This window comes from Gossypium arboreum, chromosome 7 (genome assembly GCF_025698485.1).
Source record: "Gossypium arboreum isolate Shixiya-1 chromosome 7, ASM2569848v2, whole genome shotgun sequence".
NCBI classification, from domain to species: domain Eukaryota; kingdom Viridiplantae; phylum Streptophyta; class Magnoliopsida; order Malvales; family Malvaceae; genus Gossypium; species Gossypium arboreum.
The window spans coordinates 8406769-8424605 of NC_069076.1; the positions used below are offsets into that span (position 1 = coordinate 8406769).

A 17837-nucleotide genomic window follows, 5' to 3' on the forward strand; every position below is an offset into this window, starting at 1 on the left:
TATTTTCATTCCTATTGGTGTTGAACTTGTACTTATATTATCCCCGTCTTCCTCTGTTTGAGTATTTGATAGTAAAACTAAATTATCATTTGTATTTGTTATAATATTATTTTTAAAATATAATCTATCTCCTGACGACATATATTCTATAGTACTTACAGGTTTTAAAGTACTAGCACAACTTATTCTATCTATCATCCAGTCTCTTAGTATAAATAGATCTTTTAAATGTAATAATTTTGGCTGTATTTCTGTAGTGAATTTACTAGGTTCAAAAAGCTCAATAATTTTATTATTTATTTCTTTAATTTCTACTTCGCAATATTAGTATATTCATTAATAGAAGTTTAACTTATTGCTAGATCTTACGCTAAATCATTTATTTCGAATTTTTTTCTGAATTCTTAAACATAAACACTCTTCTATTAGAGGATCGTAATAGATATAAAGTAATTTGGTTTAATTTTAAAACCTATTACACCAGTATGTAAATTAGATTGAATACCTCCATGAAGTGCTTTTATTGGATTTTCAAATCATTATCTAATAAAACTACTATTATAGGTATATCATGACCTTTTCTAAATAAAGCTCTAATTATTATCATAATTATACCTAAATGTATATATCTAACTTGAGGATATTTCTTCCTAATTCTTTTAATTTTATCTTTAGTAAACAATGGAATTTATGTTAATCCACCTCTAGTATCTTTAGCGACTCTATTGCCACTAATTTTTCTATATGTCTTTAACTCCATATCTTGAATAAGAAATTTTATATATTTCTTGTTTAGAAATATGATTTTATTTATTTTTCTATCATTTCATCGAAAAGTCTTTTCTTCTCTCGATTAAATTTCCTAATTTTATATCCTGTTGTTTAGATTTAGGAATTTCTTCTAATTGGTTTTAGAACTACTTCCTACATTAAACATAAATATATATTCTTTATCATCTAAATCGAGTCATTTACGATATTAATTCATATAATATTTCTTGATTTATTCCTCTTCTAAATATATTTCTAAATCTTGTTCTTCAAGAGTTTTAATCATTTTCTTTGCATTTTTCCTTTAATCGGACAATTTGTTGCTATATGACCTTCTTTATCACATATGAAACATTTACATATTTATTTTTAGATTTTTAGAAGTTTTTCTTCTAACAAATTTTTCTTTTATTATTATAACCAGATATTTTTTATTTCTGGTTTCCATCTAACTAGTTTATATCTTCTATTTTTCTTTCTATGTTTTTTATAAGTTTTAGGACGTATTGATTTACATCTAAAATTCCCACTCATTTTCTAAAATTTTAGTACAATGTTTATCACTTAATTTATTTTTAACTTGTTTAGAAGCTTTATTTTGTAAGTAATGTAAAGTTATTCTTTCTTTTACAAAATTTATCCTATTACCTATAGAATCTATATTTTTGGTTCTACTCCAGCCTTTTTGCTATGTTTTTCTAGATAATTTACATATTTTGTATGCAAATTTTATCCCATGGTGGTGGTAATTTATGAAAATATTGGTTTTCCAAAATTCTATATTTTCATTTTTTAATTTTGATATTCATGAAAAATCTTTTAGAAAATTCTTCTAGATATCTAATATCGCATAATTTAATTTTGACAATATATAACTAGATATACTATCCTGATCTTTTTTATCAAAATAGCCACAAAATTTTGTTTTTAGAATAAAAGTTAATCATTTTAAAAGATCTTTAGGAGTTCCTATCTGATTAATTAACTGACTTTTTTGTTGTTTTCCTTTTTCAGATTCCTCCCATCGTCTTAAAAATTGTAAAACATCCCCTTGGAATGTTCCAACAAAATAATTTAAGAAATTTTCTTTTGACCAAGTATTGTTGTTGTTTACAACAATTGTCATTGACTGTGCCCAATCACCTATAGTTTTTTCATATTCTGATATTGAAATATTAGTTAAAACTAAATATATTCCTCCTTGGGCCACATTTCTTTTATTTAAATCATCAATCATATGTGGTATAGGTTTACTAGGTTGACTAGATGACTCTCCTGGATATTTAGTTTTAATTTCATTAGTAGCTATATTTTCGGTTTGATTACCAAAAATTCTAGTTGTATTTTCAACTTTTTCAAAGTCTTTATTTAAAGCTCTTAGATAATCATCTTTGAATATCTGACTCTATTTTTCTTTTTCCATACAGATATGTTTCTTCAGTATCCATTGGTTCTGGAATTTCTATATTTTCTTCCTCATCTGTTGAAGTATTTTCTTTATCGATTTATAACTAGTAACTTTCAAATCTTCTTGATTATCGAATTACTAGAACTACTACATCGTAGTATCATAATTTTACATATAATGATAGTTAAATAAAGTAAATAAGTCTCGTATATTTTTTATAAAGTTGTTCTATTAAATTTAAATATTCTACTCTTTCATTTTTATCTGTACTTTTAGTAAATTTAAATTTCAAATGTTCTATAAGTTCTTTATAAGATTGGAAATCATATTTTGTTGTGAATATATTTTCTTTTACTGCTTTTCAAATTTTTCTTCTTTTAGTAGTAGAAGATGATTCTTTTGAAGCGTTGTCGTCTTCCTCGAGATAAAGTTAATATTATATTACTATTACCATAATATAAATGACCTAAATCTATTTCTTGTTTTATATTTTTGTTAATAAGAACCTGATCTAATTTATTATTTATATTAGATAATACTTCTTTAGATTCGTTGTTCAAATCTAATTGATTACCTCTCCTAAATTATTAACTTTTGTTCAACTTTATTAACTTTACTATATAATTTATTAAAATATATAGAGGTTATATCCATTAAACTATTAAATCCTTTACTAAGGGCTGAAATATTATTTTCATTCTTAGAGTCTATATGCATAGCATGTTTGCAGGTTTTATCTTTATATAAACAATCTGTTTCTTCCATGGTATTTATCTGTGGTACCTAAGACCGTCTGTTATGCTATTATGTCTTAACACTCAAAGGCCTAAGGTCTCTCACTCAGACTTAAACAGGCAAAAGTAAGACAAAATAATATATATGGGTTTTAAGATAAATAACCATAGAATTAATTGAATTGTAAATTAAAGATAAGAACTTACAATGAATACTACGATATTAATTCTCTAAGTATCGTTACTCTGAAGGCCTCTGATTCCAATTGCAGGGAATAAGGGATGCAGAAAAAGAAGGATTATAATATTACAAAGACTACAAAAGAAGATTTTACAATGAGAGGATATTTGAAAGGAAAGTTAAAAGTTTCTAAAACTATTTTGGATTTGGATATCGATGCCTTGTTTAGGCTACATACATATCTTTTTATAGCAAAATTTTTAAACTCTATTTAATTTTTCTTCAATCTTGCACAGTGTTTCTGATAAGATCTTCTCTTGTCATTAGCGTAGTTGCTTCCACGTTGCATAGTCTTGTCACATCATTTCTCTTCCACGTTGCAACTTTTTCTGATGCCATTTTCTTCAAGTTATCTTCTCTTTGTCCATTAGTGTTTCTTGGATATTATCTCCCCACGTGGCTAGCCTGTTTTGGCTTATCCTTCTTGGATATTATCTAGATTCATTAACTCTATTTCATCTCGTAGGAAAGGGGAAATTTTCCAAAGAAAACCTTAGAGAAAGGCTTGACAGAAGTGTGGCCAAAACGGAATGGATGAATATGTTTCCTGATTTTTCAGTAAGACATTTATCCCATTCTTTTTCTGACCATTGTCTTTTATTTATCCAAATAGACAAAGACGAATGCAGAATATTTCGATTTGAAGCTTGGTGGATTTTAGAAGAATCTTGTGAGAGAGAAATTCGAAGGCTTTGGGGGCAAGTTCTGGAAATGTATGGGAAAGATTGATCTTGTTGCAAAAGGGATTGAAAATTTAGGAGAGAAAGATTCGTATGAAAAGATGAGGGCTTATGGAAGATCTTACAAAGAAGATGGAGTCTTTAAATAATCAAGAGAGAAATGAGGAAAATCTTGTGGAATTAATGGACGTGAAGTTACATCTTAACAGGAAGATCGAGAAAGAAGAAGCTTTTTTGGGAATAGAGAGCACGTTCGAATTGGTTAAAATAGAGAGATAGGAATACTGCATTCTTTCACAAATTTGCATCTCAGCGCAGAAGGATAAATAATATTTTCTGTCTGAATGATTAAAATGGTAAGGAATTTAGGGAGATGAAAACGATGAAAAAGAATGTCTGAGATTACTTCCAAGATTTGTTTTCCATAAATGGTGTTGAAAATCTGGATCATATTTTGGGAGGTGTGGGACGATGTATCTTGGACGATATGAATAGAATGTTGACTGAGAAATACAAGGAAGAATAGCCTATGACAAAAGGTTGGGTATTCATCTAACCCCAACACCTTTGTTGGGCTCATACCTCTTGTGCTTTGATATAAGTGGAGGCTTATGTTCTAAACATGATCGAGCCCATAGCCGGTATGTTGGGTACATGACTTGTGCATGGCATGGTTTTACTAGCAACAGTAGAATTCATAGCTCAATTAAAGAGTTAATGGTATCCCCTCATTGGCATTATGTGGATTGATAAATTTGGAATGTGGCCACGAGTTGCTTGTTCTCAAATAAGCAATTTATCACAGTCATTTGTTGATAGTGATCATATTAATCATTAAGAAGGCACAATGGTGAAAATGAGATAAAATTGGGTTTTATTGAGTCAAATAATTTAACTCAAAGAAATCAAAGATATTATATGAGTGTAACACACACGTGATGAGGTCATCAGATAAAGCAGTTGGATGAATTACTTTTATAAAGAGTATACAATAAGGAATTTTCAATCATGGTACTTCTTGTGGACTGACTCCATGATTAGGTAATTGCGAATTATCAAAACGATGCTTCTGGACATAATTACAATCACTAGAGCCTAATTGTATATGTCTGATTGGTCCCTTCACTAGCTCAACAAAAGCTTGATTGGACTGCATTTGAACCAGAAAAAAATTTTATGACTTTGGGAATAATTTAATTGAGTCGATTTATTCGATGTGGAATTAAATTAGGTGGTCGTACGAATTGTTTAACTAGAGAATTTGATTAAAGAATTTTCTTGAAAAATTAATTTGGAAAGTCTAAGTGATTTCTGGAAAAATTAATTTTGATTAATTAAAATTAATATGATGTTTTTGGAAGTTAATTTTCAAGTCAGACAATTGCTCCAATAGGTAATTGAACTTGAAAATTGGACCTAAAATCGTAAATTGGACCTGAGAACCCAAAACTAAGACCAAGACCCAAAAATTGGTCGAACAAGGCCCTGTATGTGGAATGACGGTCCAATCGGTGGCTAGATCAGACCGATCGAATCGTCTTTGACCCAAACCGAACTAGCTGCAGCCGAACTAGCTCAAGGTGTCATAAGGGTGTCGCACTTGCATCACCAAACAAGGTAGTGCCAGTGGCTGCGACGGTAGCATCTCGGTGGCAAGCGGCGGTTGGTCACCGGTGGTTGAGTAGTGGAAGAGTTATATTCCTATTGGGACTCTACTAGATAATTTGATTTCAGATTAATTATTCCAAAAATAATATTATTTTAATAGTTTAATATTAAATTTAATTAATACTTATCTTAATAGTATTTTATTAAAAATATTAAAGTGATTATCTTAAGTTTAATTAAATTTAATATTAAAGTGATTAAGTTTAATTATAGTTGAACCTTCTAAACTCTCTCTATATAAAGAGAGTCTTGGGCCTTTATATACACGCATTTAAATTCAAGAAAAAGCTGTAGAGAGAAAATTCTCTGAAAAGATTATTCTAGAAAATTTCTAGAGATATTTTTCTAATTTAGAACTTGACCCAAAAGTTTAGAGAAATTATAAAATTACCCCACTGGTAATTTTTGTGAAAAATTTTCTGATCCGAAGCGAGCCCACACTCAACAAACATGAGCTTGAGGATAGCAGAGAAAACTACTCGGTCGAAGCGCTCATTCTAGACGGATCGAAAAGGTTTAATTTTGATTAAGTGTTTATTACTTTAGATATCACAACCAAGATCTTGTTTTGAAAAAAAAATAAAACTCTGATTTTTCCCTAAATTTATTTTCTTCTGTGTTTTCCAAACTTTTTTTTCTAACAACCCTAACCTATTTACAAGTAAAGATTTCGAGGACAAAATTTCCTATGAGGGATGTCGAAACCCTTTTTTTATTTTGAAAACAATGGGGATCGACTTTTGAAAAGAAAAATGTGAAGTCGCCACCAATCTCTTGATTTAGGTGTGATTGGGCCACCTAGTAAAACATTTTATTCCATGAAAAAATAAATTTGGTTCATGTAAAATAAAAAAAACGGGTTCGGGAGTCGGTTACGTATGAAGAAGGGTTAGCACCCTCATTACACCCAAAAATTGGTACCAAATTGATTTAATGTTGTCCTTATACCAAAAGGTTTTTTAAAAGAAAAGATTTTCCAAAGTATGATTCTTTTTAAAATGTTTGAATAGCTTAAATTAGCGGTCAAAATTCTCTTATTTCAAAGATATGCAGTATCATACCCAGTACGATTGGATACAATCTTTTATACCTTTAAAAATATGATTGATTTTTGACTTTTAAAAACTCATACACTAAAATTATAAAAAGGTTATCCAAATATTTAGTTCACCGAAAAAATCATACCCAGCACGATTGAGCACGATTTTTCGAATTCCTAAATATTGGATATTGCCTTATTTCAGAATTTTTGAGTAATAAAGAAAATTGAGAATTTGCTCAAAACGTGTTTATTTGTTTTAAAATAGATGGAATACTTAATGCATTGTATCAAAACATTTGCATGGAAAAGTATTTATAAACATGAAATAATAGGATACAACAAGTCACAATTAAGAAATCCAACAATTATGTACAACTATTCTAAGTAAAATGTGACCAAATTCTTAATCATGGATGGTGAGCAATCAATACAAAAATAACATACAACAATAATTAACATAGCACACTATAAAATGATCCACCAAATATGTACAAAATAAAATAGAATTAGAAATTTATATATAGTATAAGACATTTTCAAAACAATGATGAATTAATTAACACACTACATAAATTGACAAGTTGTTATGAAAGCTAAGGATATATAATTATTTGAAATAAATATTGTAGATTAAAACATTTGAATAATATAAAATTGACAATGTGCATGGTTACTTAAATAACATATAAAATATAAAAGAAAAATAAAACACACGATAGGACATAATGTACATAACAAATTCATAAAACATGTAAATAAATTTGAAGATAATTATTTGTAAAAAATAGCATGAAATTAATAATGTATGATAAAAATTAAGTAATTATATAAATTGTACATGTAACAATTTTTAGAAAATATAATCATACATACAAAGAGGTAAAAACTATATTTACAAAATACCTACATTTAGTGATGTACATTTATAAAACTTTATTTATAAAGGGAATTTTAAAACAAATAATATATAACATAATTTTACATGTAACAAATTGGTTTAGATTAATGGCATATATAAATAATACATGTATAAGGATAATAAAATATGAGAGTGTATACAATAAATAAATGGTATGACCTAAAATATAGTTCTTAAAAGAAACGCATTATACGTATGAATAATTTTAAAGAAAAAAAATATATACATAAAAGAAATATTAATTTGAAATCAATAATGTAGACTATAATAAAATAATTTAATATGGGTTATATACATGTGGAGAAATTTAAAAATAATTAAATGTTGGAATAACATGAAACAAAAATAAAATTATAAAATTAACTTAACTTTATCATATACTATACATTTAATAAAAATAATTAGGTACAAATTTAAAAGCTATATATTTAAGAATAGCATGGTTTTAATAACGTATGTAGATTAAATATAAATACAAAATATATGCTTAATGATAAATTAAATAATATATTAAATATGAAGAAATAATAATACATGGCAATATATGACACATATAATAGATTTTTTTATTTTAGAAAAATGCATATAAAATAAATACATTTGAAATTAGATTATCATATAAATTATATACATACCATTTTACTTAAAAATATTTAGAAGAGATACTAAATAACATACTAGAATAAGAGAAACATTTCAATATAACAATTTTATAAATACAAAGATGGAGCTCCCAAAGCAGAATCATATGTACATACAGACACATTTAAATGAGACATAAATCAAGAAATATTTTAAATAATTTATGTATCGACATATATATAAATATATTGACAACACTTATTAATAAGGTATTAAAACAATGTAATATAAAAAGAATATTAAAACATTCAAAATAATAATTATTATAAAAATTTTAATAAGAATGATTAGTATACAAATATATATAAAATATTTAAAGAAACAGGATACATAATGTGAAAATATAAAAACAGTCTTAAAATAATTATACAAATGTAAACAAACAAAATTATTAACATGAATTAAGGCATGAACATATTAAATGTATTTCAAGTTAACCGATTGTACAAATATAAGACCAAATTAAGATTGCAGTAAAATAAGGAGGATAATTTGCAAATAAAGTAATTGTAAAATGGATCAATGCTCAACGCGCATAAATGTATAGGGACTGAAATTGTAAATTTTCCCAAGCCCAAAACGCAGTACTGTATCACAGACCAAAATAAAAAAATGCAGAAATTATAGAGCCAAATTAACAAAAAACAAAGAAGACACATAGGGCACAATTGGAGGCGCCACGCGAAAGGAGGGATCCAGCATGCAATATACCCATTCAAACAAAAAGGGCGCAGATCCGACTCCTTTATCGGGCCAACGCGCGGACCTCCATGGGTGTACACGGTGCCGCTTTGTTTAATAGGTTATTCAAAACCTTTCTTTTCCCATTTATTTTCCAAACGCAGCCAACAATTAAACTAAAAGTCACTGCCCTAAAATTAATTCTCGAGGGTTCATTCCAGCAGCCTCCATTTGCTAAGGCCCGTTCATCACCAGTTCACCATTAAAATTGGTGAGTGATGTACAAGCAGCCTTTACTTCCTCCAAAATCAACATTCAAAGACCATTCTCACTTGATAATCCGCATTGCTAACCCCGATTTCGACAGAGAAGCCAAGGGATCTCATCGATGCATTTAATGAAGGTAACTTTCTCGCTTTTCTTGCTTTTTTTAAAAAAAACAAAAAAAAACATGATATATGAAAAAAAAGGAAAAAAAATTGAAGACGGAAGAAAAATATTAAATCACCTTTCTAATTTTTTTTATTCTCAGTATTGTATTTGCGTAGTGTGCGTAGAAAAATACAAGGTACAAACGAGGGCTTTTTATAGCCTAAATTTACAGAATAAAATAGCGAAAAATAAAAATATTTCATGCTGTCATTTTGTATATCCTGTTAGTCTATTCCTTCTCATGTATTCTTTACAGGATCATTCGTACGGAGGAGCGAGGAGAGGCACGTGTGAAAGAAGTCGTGCGAAGAAACCGCTTGTGAGACCCGACCCCTTGACACTGTTCTGGCATGTTCCAGAAGCTTCTGGTGCTTGGCTGCTGGGATTCCTTTTGAGTTTGGGCTGTTTGGGCTAGGGATTTTAGTATAGCCCTCTTGGACTATGTGATTGGGTTAGGTCTGTATTAAGGGGTTAAGGTTTAAGTTATTTTTGGCCCAAATATTTGTAACCGGACACTGGAATTTGGATTTTTTATTTGTGTGTTTTTTATTTTTGTTTTGTTTTTGGTTTTTAATTTCTATTTTTTTATTCTAATGGGCCCGAGCAAAATGGGCCTATTACAGCTGCCCTTCTTTGCTCATTGTCGTGTAATGAGAATAAAGCAAAGACCAAATAGGGCTAATTTTGCCCCGGTTTTGCTAAATTCTGACTATAAGGAAATAGGACTGGTGACTTAAATCTGCTCCATTGCTAGTACATGGAGATAATATTTGTCTGCTACTATTTAGGGAGATAAGATCTTCAATTTTCAGTCTGCTTCCTTGCTACCTCAGGAAGATAAGACCTGTATATGAGCCTGCTCCATTGCAACTTCAAAGAGATAAGGCTGGTGACTTAAACCTACTCCATTGCCGGTACATGGAGATAAGATTTGTCATCTCCGATCTGCTCCGCTACTGCTTAGGGAAATAAGATCTTCAATCTTCAGTCTAATTTCTTGCTTCCTCAGAAAGATAAGACTCCATCTTTAACCTGCTCTCTTGCTACCCCAGAGGGATAAGGCTAGTGATAAAATCGATACATGAAGATAAGATTTGCCTTTTTCGATCTGCTCCGCTACTACTTTGGGAGATAAGATCTTCACTCTTCAGTCTGCTTCCTTGCTACCTCAAGAAGATAAGACTCATTCTTCAACCTGCTCTCTTGTTACCTCAGAGAGATGAGGCTGGTGGTAAAATCTGCTCCATTGCCGATACATGGAGATAAGATTTCCCATTTTCGATCTACTCCACTGCAACTTCAGGGAGATAAGATCTTCAATCTTTACCAATGTCACTACACTGTCCTCTGGGGAACCTATCCCATAGACTCTATTTTATATGCACATGCTTATGCCAAATAATTAGGATGCTAATATTGAAATGAACCCAATGCTCCTAACTAAATGTGTTATGAATGATATATACAGAAATGAGGATGATTCCATTTTAGCAATTTAAGGTATCGTTACTCGTTGTTCATTAATATGCTATTACTGACGCATTTGCTCAACCATCATCTTGACAGAGTATCCCAAAGAAACAAATCTATCTTGTCTGGCGAGCTTGCCCCACTGTAATTCTAATATCCCTTCTACTACTCTTGTTCAGACAAAACATTGCAACTCATAGTTGGATCTTCCTCTGATCAATTTGCTACCTCACTCCTCCGGTGTTATAGCCAAATACAAAACGTCATTTCCCTTTTCTCGAAAATAAAATTCTATCATCAATACTATATCCTGTCTATTTGCTCCATCATCATTTGGACAGAGATCTCAAAGAGGCGATTTATCCAAATATATCCTTGAACTTGAGCGTATTCTAAACAACTATTCCACTTCAGATTCCTACATTATTTAGAAACTCCTAGAGTAATATGCAAAACTCTATTGCAAAAACATCACTAGTTCATTCATCATTATGTCAATGCAACATGCTTGCAATCAAATCATAATAATGGGCAAGAATGGAATTAAATTTGAGTTCAAAGTAAATTATCAAAAGAACAACAATAGCCATTAATTTGGGAATGTATATCTTGAAAAAGAAAGGAAAATTCAAAGATAACCAATTTGCTGAAAATGAAGACTAGGTACCCTTGTTATCGCAACCTGAGCTTCTCTGTACAAACTTCTTGAAGACCAATTCCAACTGACATGTGTTTAAGAGATCAGAAGCACTTTGTTAATGTCCTAAGATGCAACATACCCCCTTCATGGTTAATTCAAGTATAACAAGATCACAGCCTTCTCACTTTGGATCCATATTTGAGCCGCCCTTTTCGGGTTTTCAACTCAAATCCCCTTTGGTCACAAGGCGCCCTTTGCGGGTTTTCACCTTGGCCTCTCCTTTTTCTCTTTTTCCTTTTTTATTGTTATTGAGTCTCAAAGTGCCCTTTGCGGGTTTTCACTTCGGCCCTTTCCATTTTTATTTAGTCTCAAAGCGCCTTTTGCGGGTTCACACTTTGGACCCTTTTTTTTTTTTTGAAAAGTCTCAAAGCGCCCTTTACGGGTTTTCACTTTGGCTTCTTTCCCTTGTTAAGTGTAGTTCTTTTTAACTGAATCCAAGTTTCTTGGATTAGACAAATTTCTTCCATCCATTTCAGCTAAAATTAATGCACCACCGAGAAAGCTTTCTTCACCACATAAGGCTCCTCCCAATTCGCATCCATTTTCCTCTGAAATCCTTTTGTATAGGAAGGATCATTTTCAAAACCAAATCCCTCTCATGAACCTCTCTTGGGTGAACATTTTTGTCATAAGCTCGCATCATTCTTTTTTGATACATCTGACCATGTTGAATAGCCTTTAGCCTCTTTTTTTCAATCAAATTCAACTGATCATATCGAGACTGTATCCATTCTGCTTCATCTAACTTCAATTCTGACAAAACTCGAAGGGGATGTATTTCCACTTCAATGGGTAGAACTACTTCCATTCCATAGACCAATGAGAAAGGTGTTGCCCCGGTAGAAGTTCTGACAGATGTTCGATAAGCATAAAGAGCAAATGGCAACTTTTCATGCCAATCTCTATAAGTTTCGGTCATTTTCCCAATAATTTTCTTGATATTTTTGTTGGCTGCTTCCACTGCCCCATTCATCTTTGGCTGATATGATGATGAATTATGATGTCTGATCTTAAACTGACTGCAAACCTCCGCTATTGTGCTATTGTTCAAATTTAACGCATTATCAGATATGATCTTCTCAAGCATTCCATATCGACATATAATTTCCTTCTTTAAAAATCTGCTGACTGCTGATTTGGTTACATTGGCGTACGAGGCAGCTTCTACCCACTTGGTAAAATAATAAAAAACCACAAAAATGAAACGATGCCCATTTGAAGCCTTTGGTGAAATTGGCCTATGACATCCATGGCCCACATGGAAAATGGCCATGAAGAAGTCATAACATGCAAAGGCGAGGAGGTCGTGAATCTTATCACTATAAATTTGACATTTGTGACATTTTTGGCATAATTGATGCGATCTCCTTCCATGGTGGACCAATAATATCCAAACCTCATAATTTGTCGGCCATTGTGAACCCATTAGCATGTGTTCCACAAACACCTTCGTGCACTTCTTCCAATATTTTCTTGGACTCCACGGCATCTACACATCTCAAAAGTACCTGATCCTTCCTTCTTTTGTACAGGATCTCTCCATCTAAAATATAATCGTAGGCAAGCCTTCTCAACGTTCTTTTGTCATTCTCCGTGGCTTGATCTGGATATTCACGGTTTCTCACATATCGCAATATATCCTGATACCAAGGATGATCATCTCTTTCTTTTTCCTCTATATTATAACAATAAGACAGGGCCTCATAAATACTCATCTGAATGGGCTTCACATCCTCTTATCTACTTACTTTGATCATGGAAGCCAAAGTAGCCAAAGCATCTGCCATCTGGTTTTCATCGCGCTGGAGATAATTGAAAGTAATATCATCAAACTCTTCCACTAACCCCAACACTAGCCTTCTGTAATTGATTAGTTTGGAATCTCTTGTCTCGCATTCACCTCGAAGTTGGTAAATTATCAATGCAGAATCTCCATATACTTCCAATGATTTGATCTTGCGCTCTATAGCTACTCTGAGCCCCATGATACATGCTTCATATTCTGCCATATTATTCGTACAATCAAAATCCAATTTACATGTGAATGGATAATGATCTCCACCTGGGGATACCAGAACTACCCCAACCCCATTACCCACATCATTTGTCTTCAGCGGCTGCCACATACACTATCTCTTCATTGGGGAAATCAAAATTCAAGGGTTCATAATCTTTTAAAGCTCGGCTAGCCAGAAAATCTGCTATTGCACTCCCCTTTACAGCTTTTTGACTTATGTAGATTATGTCAAATTCAGAAAGAAAAATTTGCCACCTAGCCATCCTTCCATTCAAGGCATTTGACTCCATCACATACTTTAAAGGATCCAAATTTGAGATTAGCCAAGTTGTATGATACAACATATATTGCCTCAATCTTTGTGCTGTCCAAACCAAAGCGCAACATAATTTTTTAATTGGCGAATATCTCAACTTACACTCGTTGAATTTCTTACTGAGGTAATATATCGCCTTTTCCTTTCTTCCTGATTCGTCGTGTTGACCAAGCACACATCCCATTGAATTACCAGATACAGTTAAATACAATATCAACGGCCTGTGTGAACTTGGGGGTGATAACACTGGAGGACTTGAAAAATATTCTTTAACCTTATCAAAAGCCTTTTCACATTCATCATCCCATTCCCTTAGGTTATACTTTTTAAGAAGACGGAATATAGGGTCACACTTCTCTGTTAATTGAGAAATAAACCGCGCAATGTAATTTAGTCTTCCGAGGAAACCTCAAACTTTTTTTTGGGTACGTGGTGGAGAGAACTCCTGTATAGCCCGGACTTTGTCTGAATCAATCCCAATTCCCATCTCACTGACTACAAAGCCCAATAGCTTTCCAGATCTAGCCCCAAAAGTACATTTTTGGGGATTAAGCTTTAACTGAAACTTTCTCAATCTCATGAACAACTTTCTCAATACTTCAATATGCTCATTTTCAGTTCGAGATTTGGCTATCATATCGTCAACATACACTTCAATCTCCTTGTGCATCATATCATGGAATAAAGTCACCATGGCTCTCTGATACGTCGCTCCAGTATTCTTCAATCCAAATGGCATCACCTTGTAACAGAACGTGCCCCACAAGGTTATAAAAGTAGTCTTTCTCGATGCATCTTGATCTGATTATACCTCGAGAAACTATCCATGAAGGAAAACACTGAGTAACCAGCTGTATTATCCACTAGTGTATCAATGTGAGGCAAAGGGAAGTTGTCCTTTGGGCTTGCCTTATTTAGATCTCTATAATCCACACACATTCGCACCTTGCCGTCTTTCTTGGGAACAGGCACAACATTAGCTACCCATTCTGAGTACTTGATCACCTGAAGGAACCCCACATCAAACTGCTTTTTTATTTCCTCCTTGATTTTTAAGACAATATCTGGCCTCATTCGTCAAAGTTTCTGATGTACTGGCTTACAATCTTCTCTTATGGGAAGGCAATGTAACGTAATATCAGGACTTAAACAGGGCATGTCCTGGTATGACCATGCAAAAACATCTTTGGATTCCTGAAGTAACTCAACAAGGTCTCGCTTTGTCTCTTTAGCTATGCATGTTCCAATTTTTACAACTTTCCCTTCTTCCAAAGTCACCATGTCTACAGTTTCTTTATGAGGCAAAATTTGCTTTTCTTCTCGTTCTACCATCCTTAACAAGTTTGGAGATAAATCACAATCTCTGTCATCTTCAAAGTCTTGAGATCCCTCTAAACACATGTCTTGCTCAAATAGTGATTACGAGTCGATGAGAATAAATACGCTCATGACATTGATATCTAGAGACCTATTATAGGTACAAGAATATACAAAGAATGAATGAATTTGGTAATTTAGTATTTTGTATGATACGTTTATGAATAAAAGAATGATTGAAGAAAGAATCAAGATAATTATTTAGATAGAAAGAATAACACAATTGCTTGTGAAAAGAATAATATTTACTCAAAATGATGGCAAAAAATGTACTTCATTGAAATAATGATGTTTGAACATGAGCCTATTTCACAAAGAAATCTTTATTGTTTCTAGGCTTAAAACAACAAGTTTGTTTCGAACATTACTTTGAGTAAGCTCTAAAAACTACAGGAAGATCCTTCGCAGTCCAATTATCTAGAATGCTCCCAGGTTCATATGGACGAATATTTGACGAAATCCCCTCTTCAATTGTCTCTTCAAATATGGCATTGATGTACATATTTTCCAATGCTTCTTCCATGCTTTCTTTCTTCAGCATCCCTTGTTCAGAATAAATAATGCCCCCGGATACAAAAGACTTGGAAATATGAGGAATTATCATGGGCTCCCACTTGATTTCCCCTCCACTCACCCGTGCTCTTCTTCTCTCTTGTCTTCTTTCTAGTCCCTTTTTCCTTTGTCTTGCGTCTAGCTTGAACCCCAAACCAAAGCGATCCTATTTTTTTTTAGCATTGGAATTGCAATTCTTCCTTAAAGGCCTCTTCCAAGTCCCTTTCCTGTTACAGCTCCCCGGCCTACCATCAACTGTAAACCCATCATCGTAGTTTTGGACATTTTCGGCTCCAGAATTCTACTTCCCTCAGTGATGAATGTTGCATTCACAAACTCCAAAGACCGAAAAAAAAACTCAATGGCTTCCTTATCTGTTTCTACATATGGCGTATCACTGCTCACGGCCGCGATAATATCTTCTTCAGTATTTATTGTTGCCAACCGCCCTTCTGACACCAGCTTCAGCTTTTGATGTAATGATGAAGGTACTGCCACTGCCGAGTGTATCCAATGTCTTCCCAACAAGCAGTTGTAAGAGGGCTTAATATCCATTACTAGAAAATCTACCTCATACGTAGTTGGGTCAATTAACAAGGGTACCTCTATTCTCTCCATGGCCCTCCTCTCCGTGCCATCAAATGGTCATACTACGTTTTGACATCCTTTCATGTGAGAACTATCCACATGTAACTTGCTTAGTGTGGATAAAGGCAACACATTCAATGTTAAACCATTATCTACCAATACCCCTGACAACGTGTATCCTTTACATCTACTAGTTATATGCAAAGCTTTGGTAGATCCCATCCCTCCTGGCAGAATCTCATCATCATTGAAAAAGATAAAGTTGTCTGCACTTATGTTGTTAACCAACCGATCCAACTTATTGACAGAAATATCGTTGGTTACATAAGTCTCATTTAGCACCTTCATCAATGCACTCCAATGCACCTCTAAACTCAAGAGTAGGGCTAATATAGATATGCGGCCTGGCTATTTACGCAACTGTTCCACCACACTGTACTCGCTATGTTTCAGAAATTTTAGGAATTCCTTAGCCTCTTCTTCTTTCACTGGTTCATTAACAGGTACATCAAGTTCAACTGCTTTTCCTTTCTTTTGCTCGACAGGCACATCTCTTTCTTTCACCAGTTCTATTCGAGTATCATATCGCTTTCCACTGCGTGTGTGAGAGCCTATATTTTGATCTTCCTTTAACGGGCTAGCTGAACTTTTCTTTCCCAGGATTGTCACATTACAGTCATAGTTCTACGGGACCTGTTTACTATTCTTGTAAGAAAAAATTGCTGGCTTCTGAATTATAATCTTTGGCATCATTTGAACTCCTGCTTTATTCTTAGGATGCGAGATAATGACCACAGGATAATTGAATTTTGGACTTGATGTGGATTCTGACGCACATATATACTCCTCTTCATTGACCTCTTCATAAAACTCCATTTCTTTGCTGTCCAACAGGCCCTGAATAACAGCTCTGAATTCTTCACATTCTTGAATCCTGTGTCCCTCTTTATGATGGAACTCACAATAATTCTCCACTCCATCATCATTTCTTTCTGTGTTTAAAGTAATTAACCCTCTTCTTGCCATCTCTTTCCAAACTCATCTCAAATGCGTCTTTACTTCTGAAATATCCCTCTTGATCCTCTTTCCAATATCTCCATTTATTGCATTTACCCCGCTATCAGTATGATTAGGCAGTGGATTTTCAGTATTGGGCGCATTATCAAATTTCACAATACCCATCTGAATAAATCTCTCAACCAGCTTCTTAAAAGTGGTGCAATTTTCTATCGAATCACCCACAATTCCTACGTGATACTCACATTGAGCATTAGTGTCGTACCATTTAGGGAACAGAGGCTGCAATGGCTTTAAGTAAAAAGGTGCCACCACATGTGCATCGAACAAACTTTGATATAACTCTTTGTATGTCATGGGAATTGGTGTAAATTGAATCTTCTTATTATTCTACCTGGTTCCTGACTATTTCCGTGATGAACCCTGACCAGCAGTTGTCGCTTTTGGTTGACTCACAGTAATAGACTTCGAATATCCCACGTTCACATTGTTCACCTCATTCTCTTTTTTTCCATGGCACGGACCTTTTAGCACTTTCTCCTGCATCTACCCTTCCATTTCTTATCGCATTTTCAATCATTT

The 17837-nt window shown here is 33.0% G+C and overlaps 1 protein-coding gene and 1 long non-coding RNA gene across 2 annotated transcripts; one reads left to right on the forward strand and one right to left on the reverse strand.

Annotated features, from left to right (window-relative positions):
* Window positions 1-8937: 8937 nt before the first annotated feature.
* On the forward strand, window positions 8938-9767 carry LOC108469382 (uncharacterized). Its single transcript, XR_001869082.2, has 2 exons — window positions 8938-9189; window positions 9475-9767. It is a non-coding gene; the product is annotated as an uncharacterized LOC108469382 (long non-coding RNA).
* A 3018-nt stretch (window positions 9768-12785) lies between these two features.
* LOC108468621 (uncharacterized) lies at window positions 12786-13373 on the reverse strand. The gene is made up of 2 exons (XM_017769501.2): window positions 13137-13373; window positions 12786-13028 (listed from the first exon to the last, which is right to left on the reverse strand). The coding sequence occupies exons 1-2, from the start codon at window positions 13371-13373 to the stop codon at window positions 12786-12788; spliced, it is 480 nt and encodes a 159-aa protein (XP_017624990.2).
* Between the last annotated feature and the right edge of the window lie 4464 nt (window positions 13374-17837).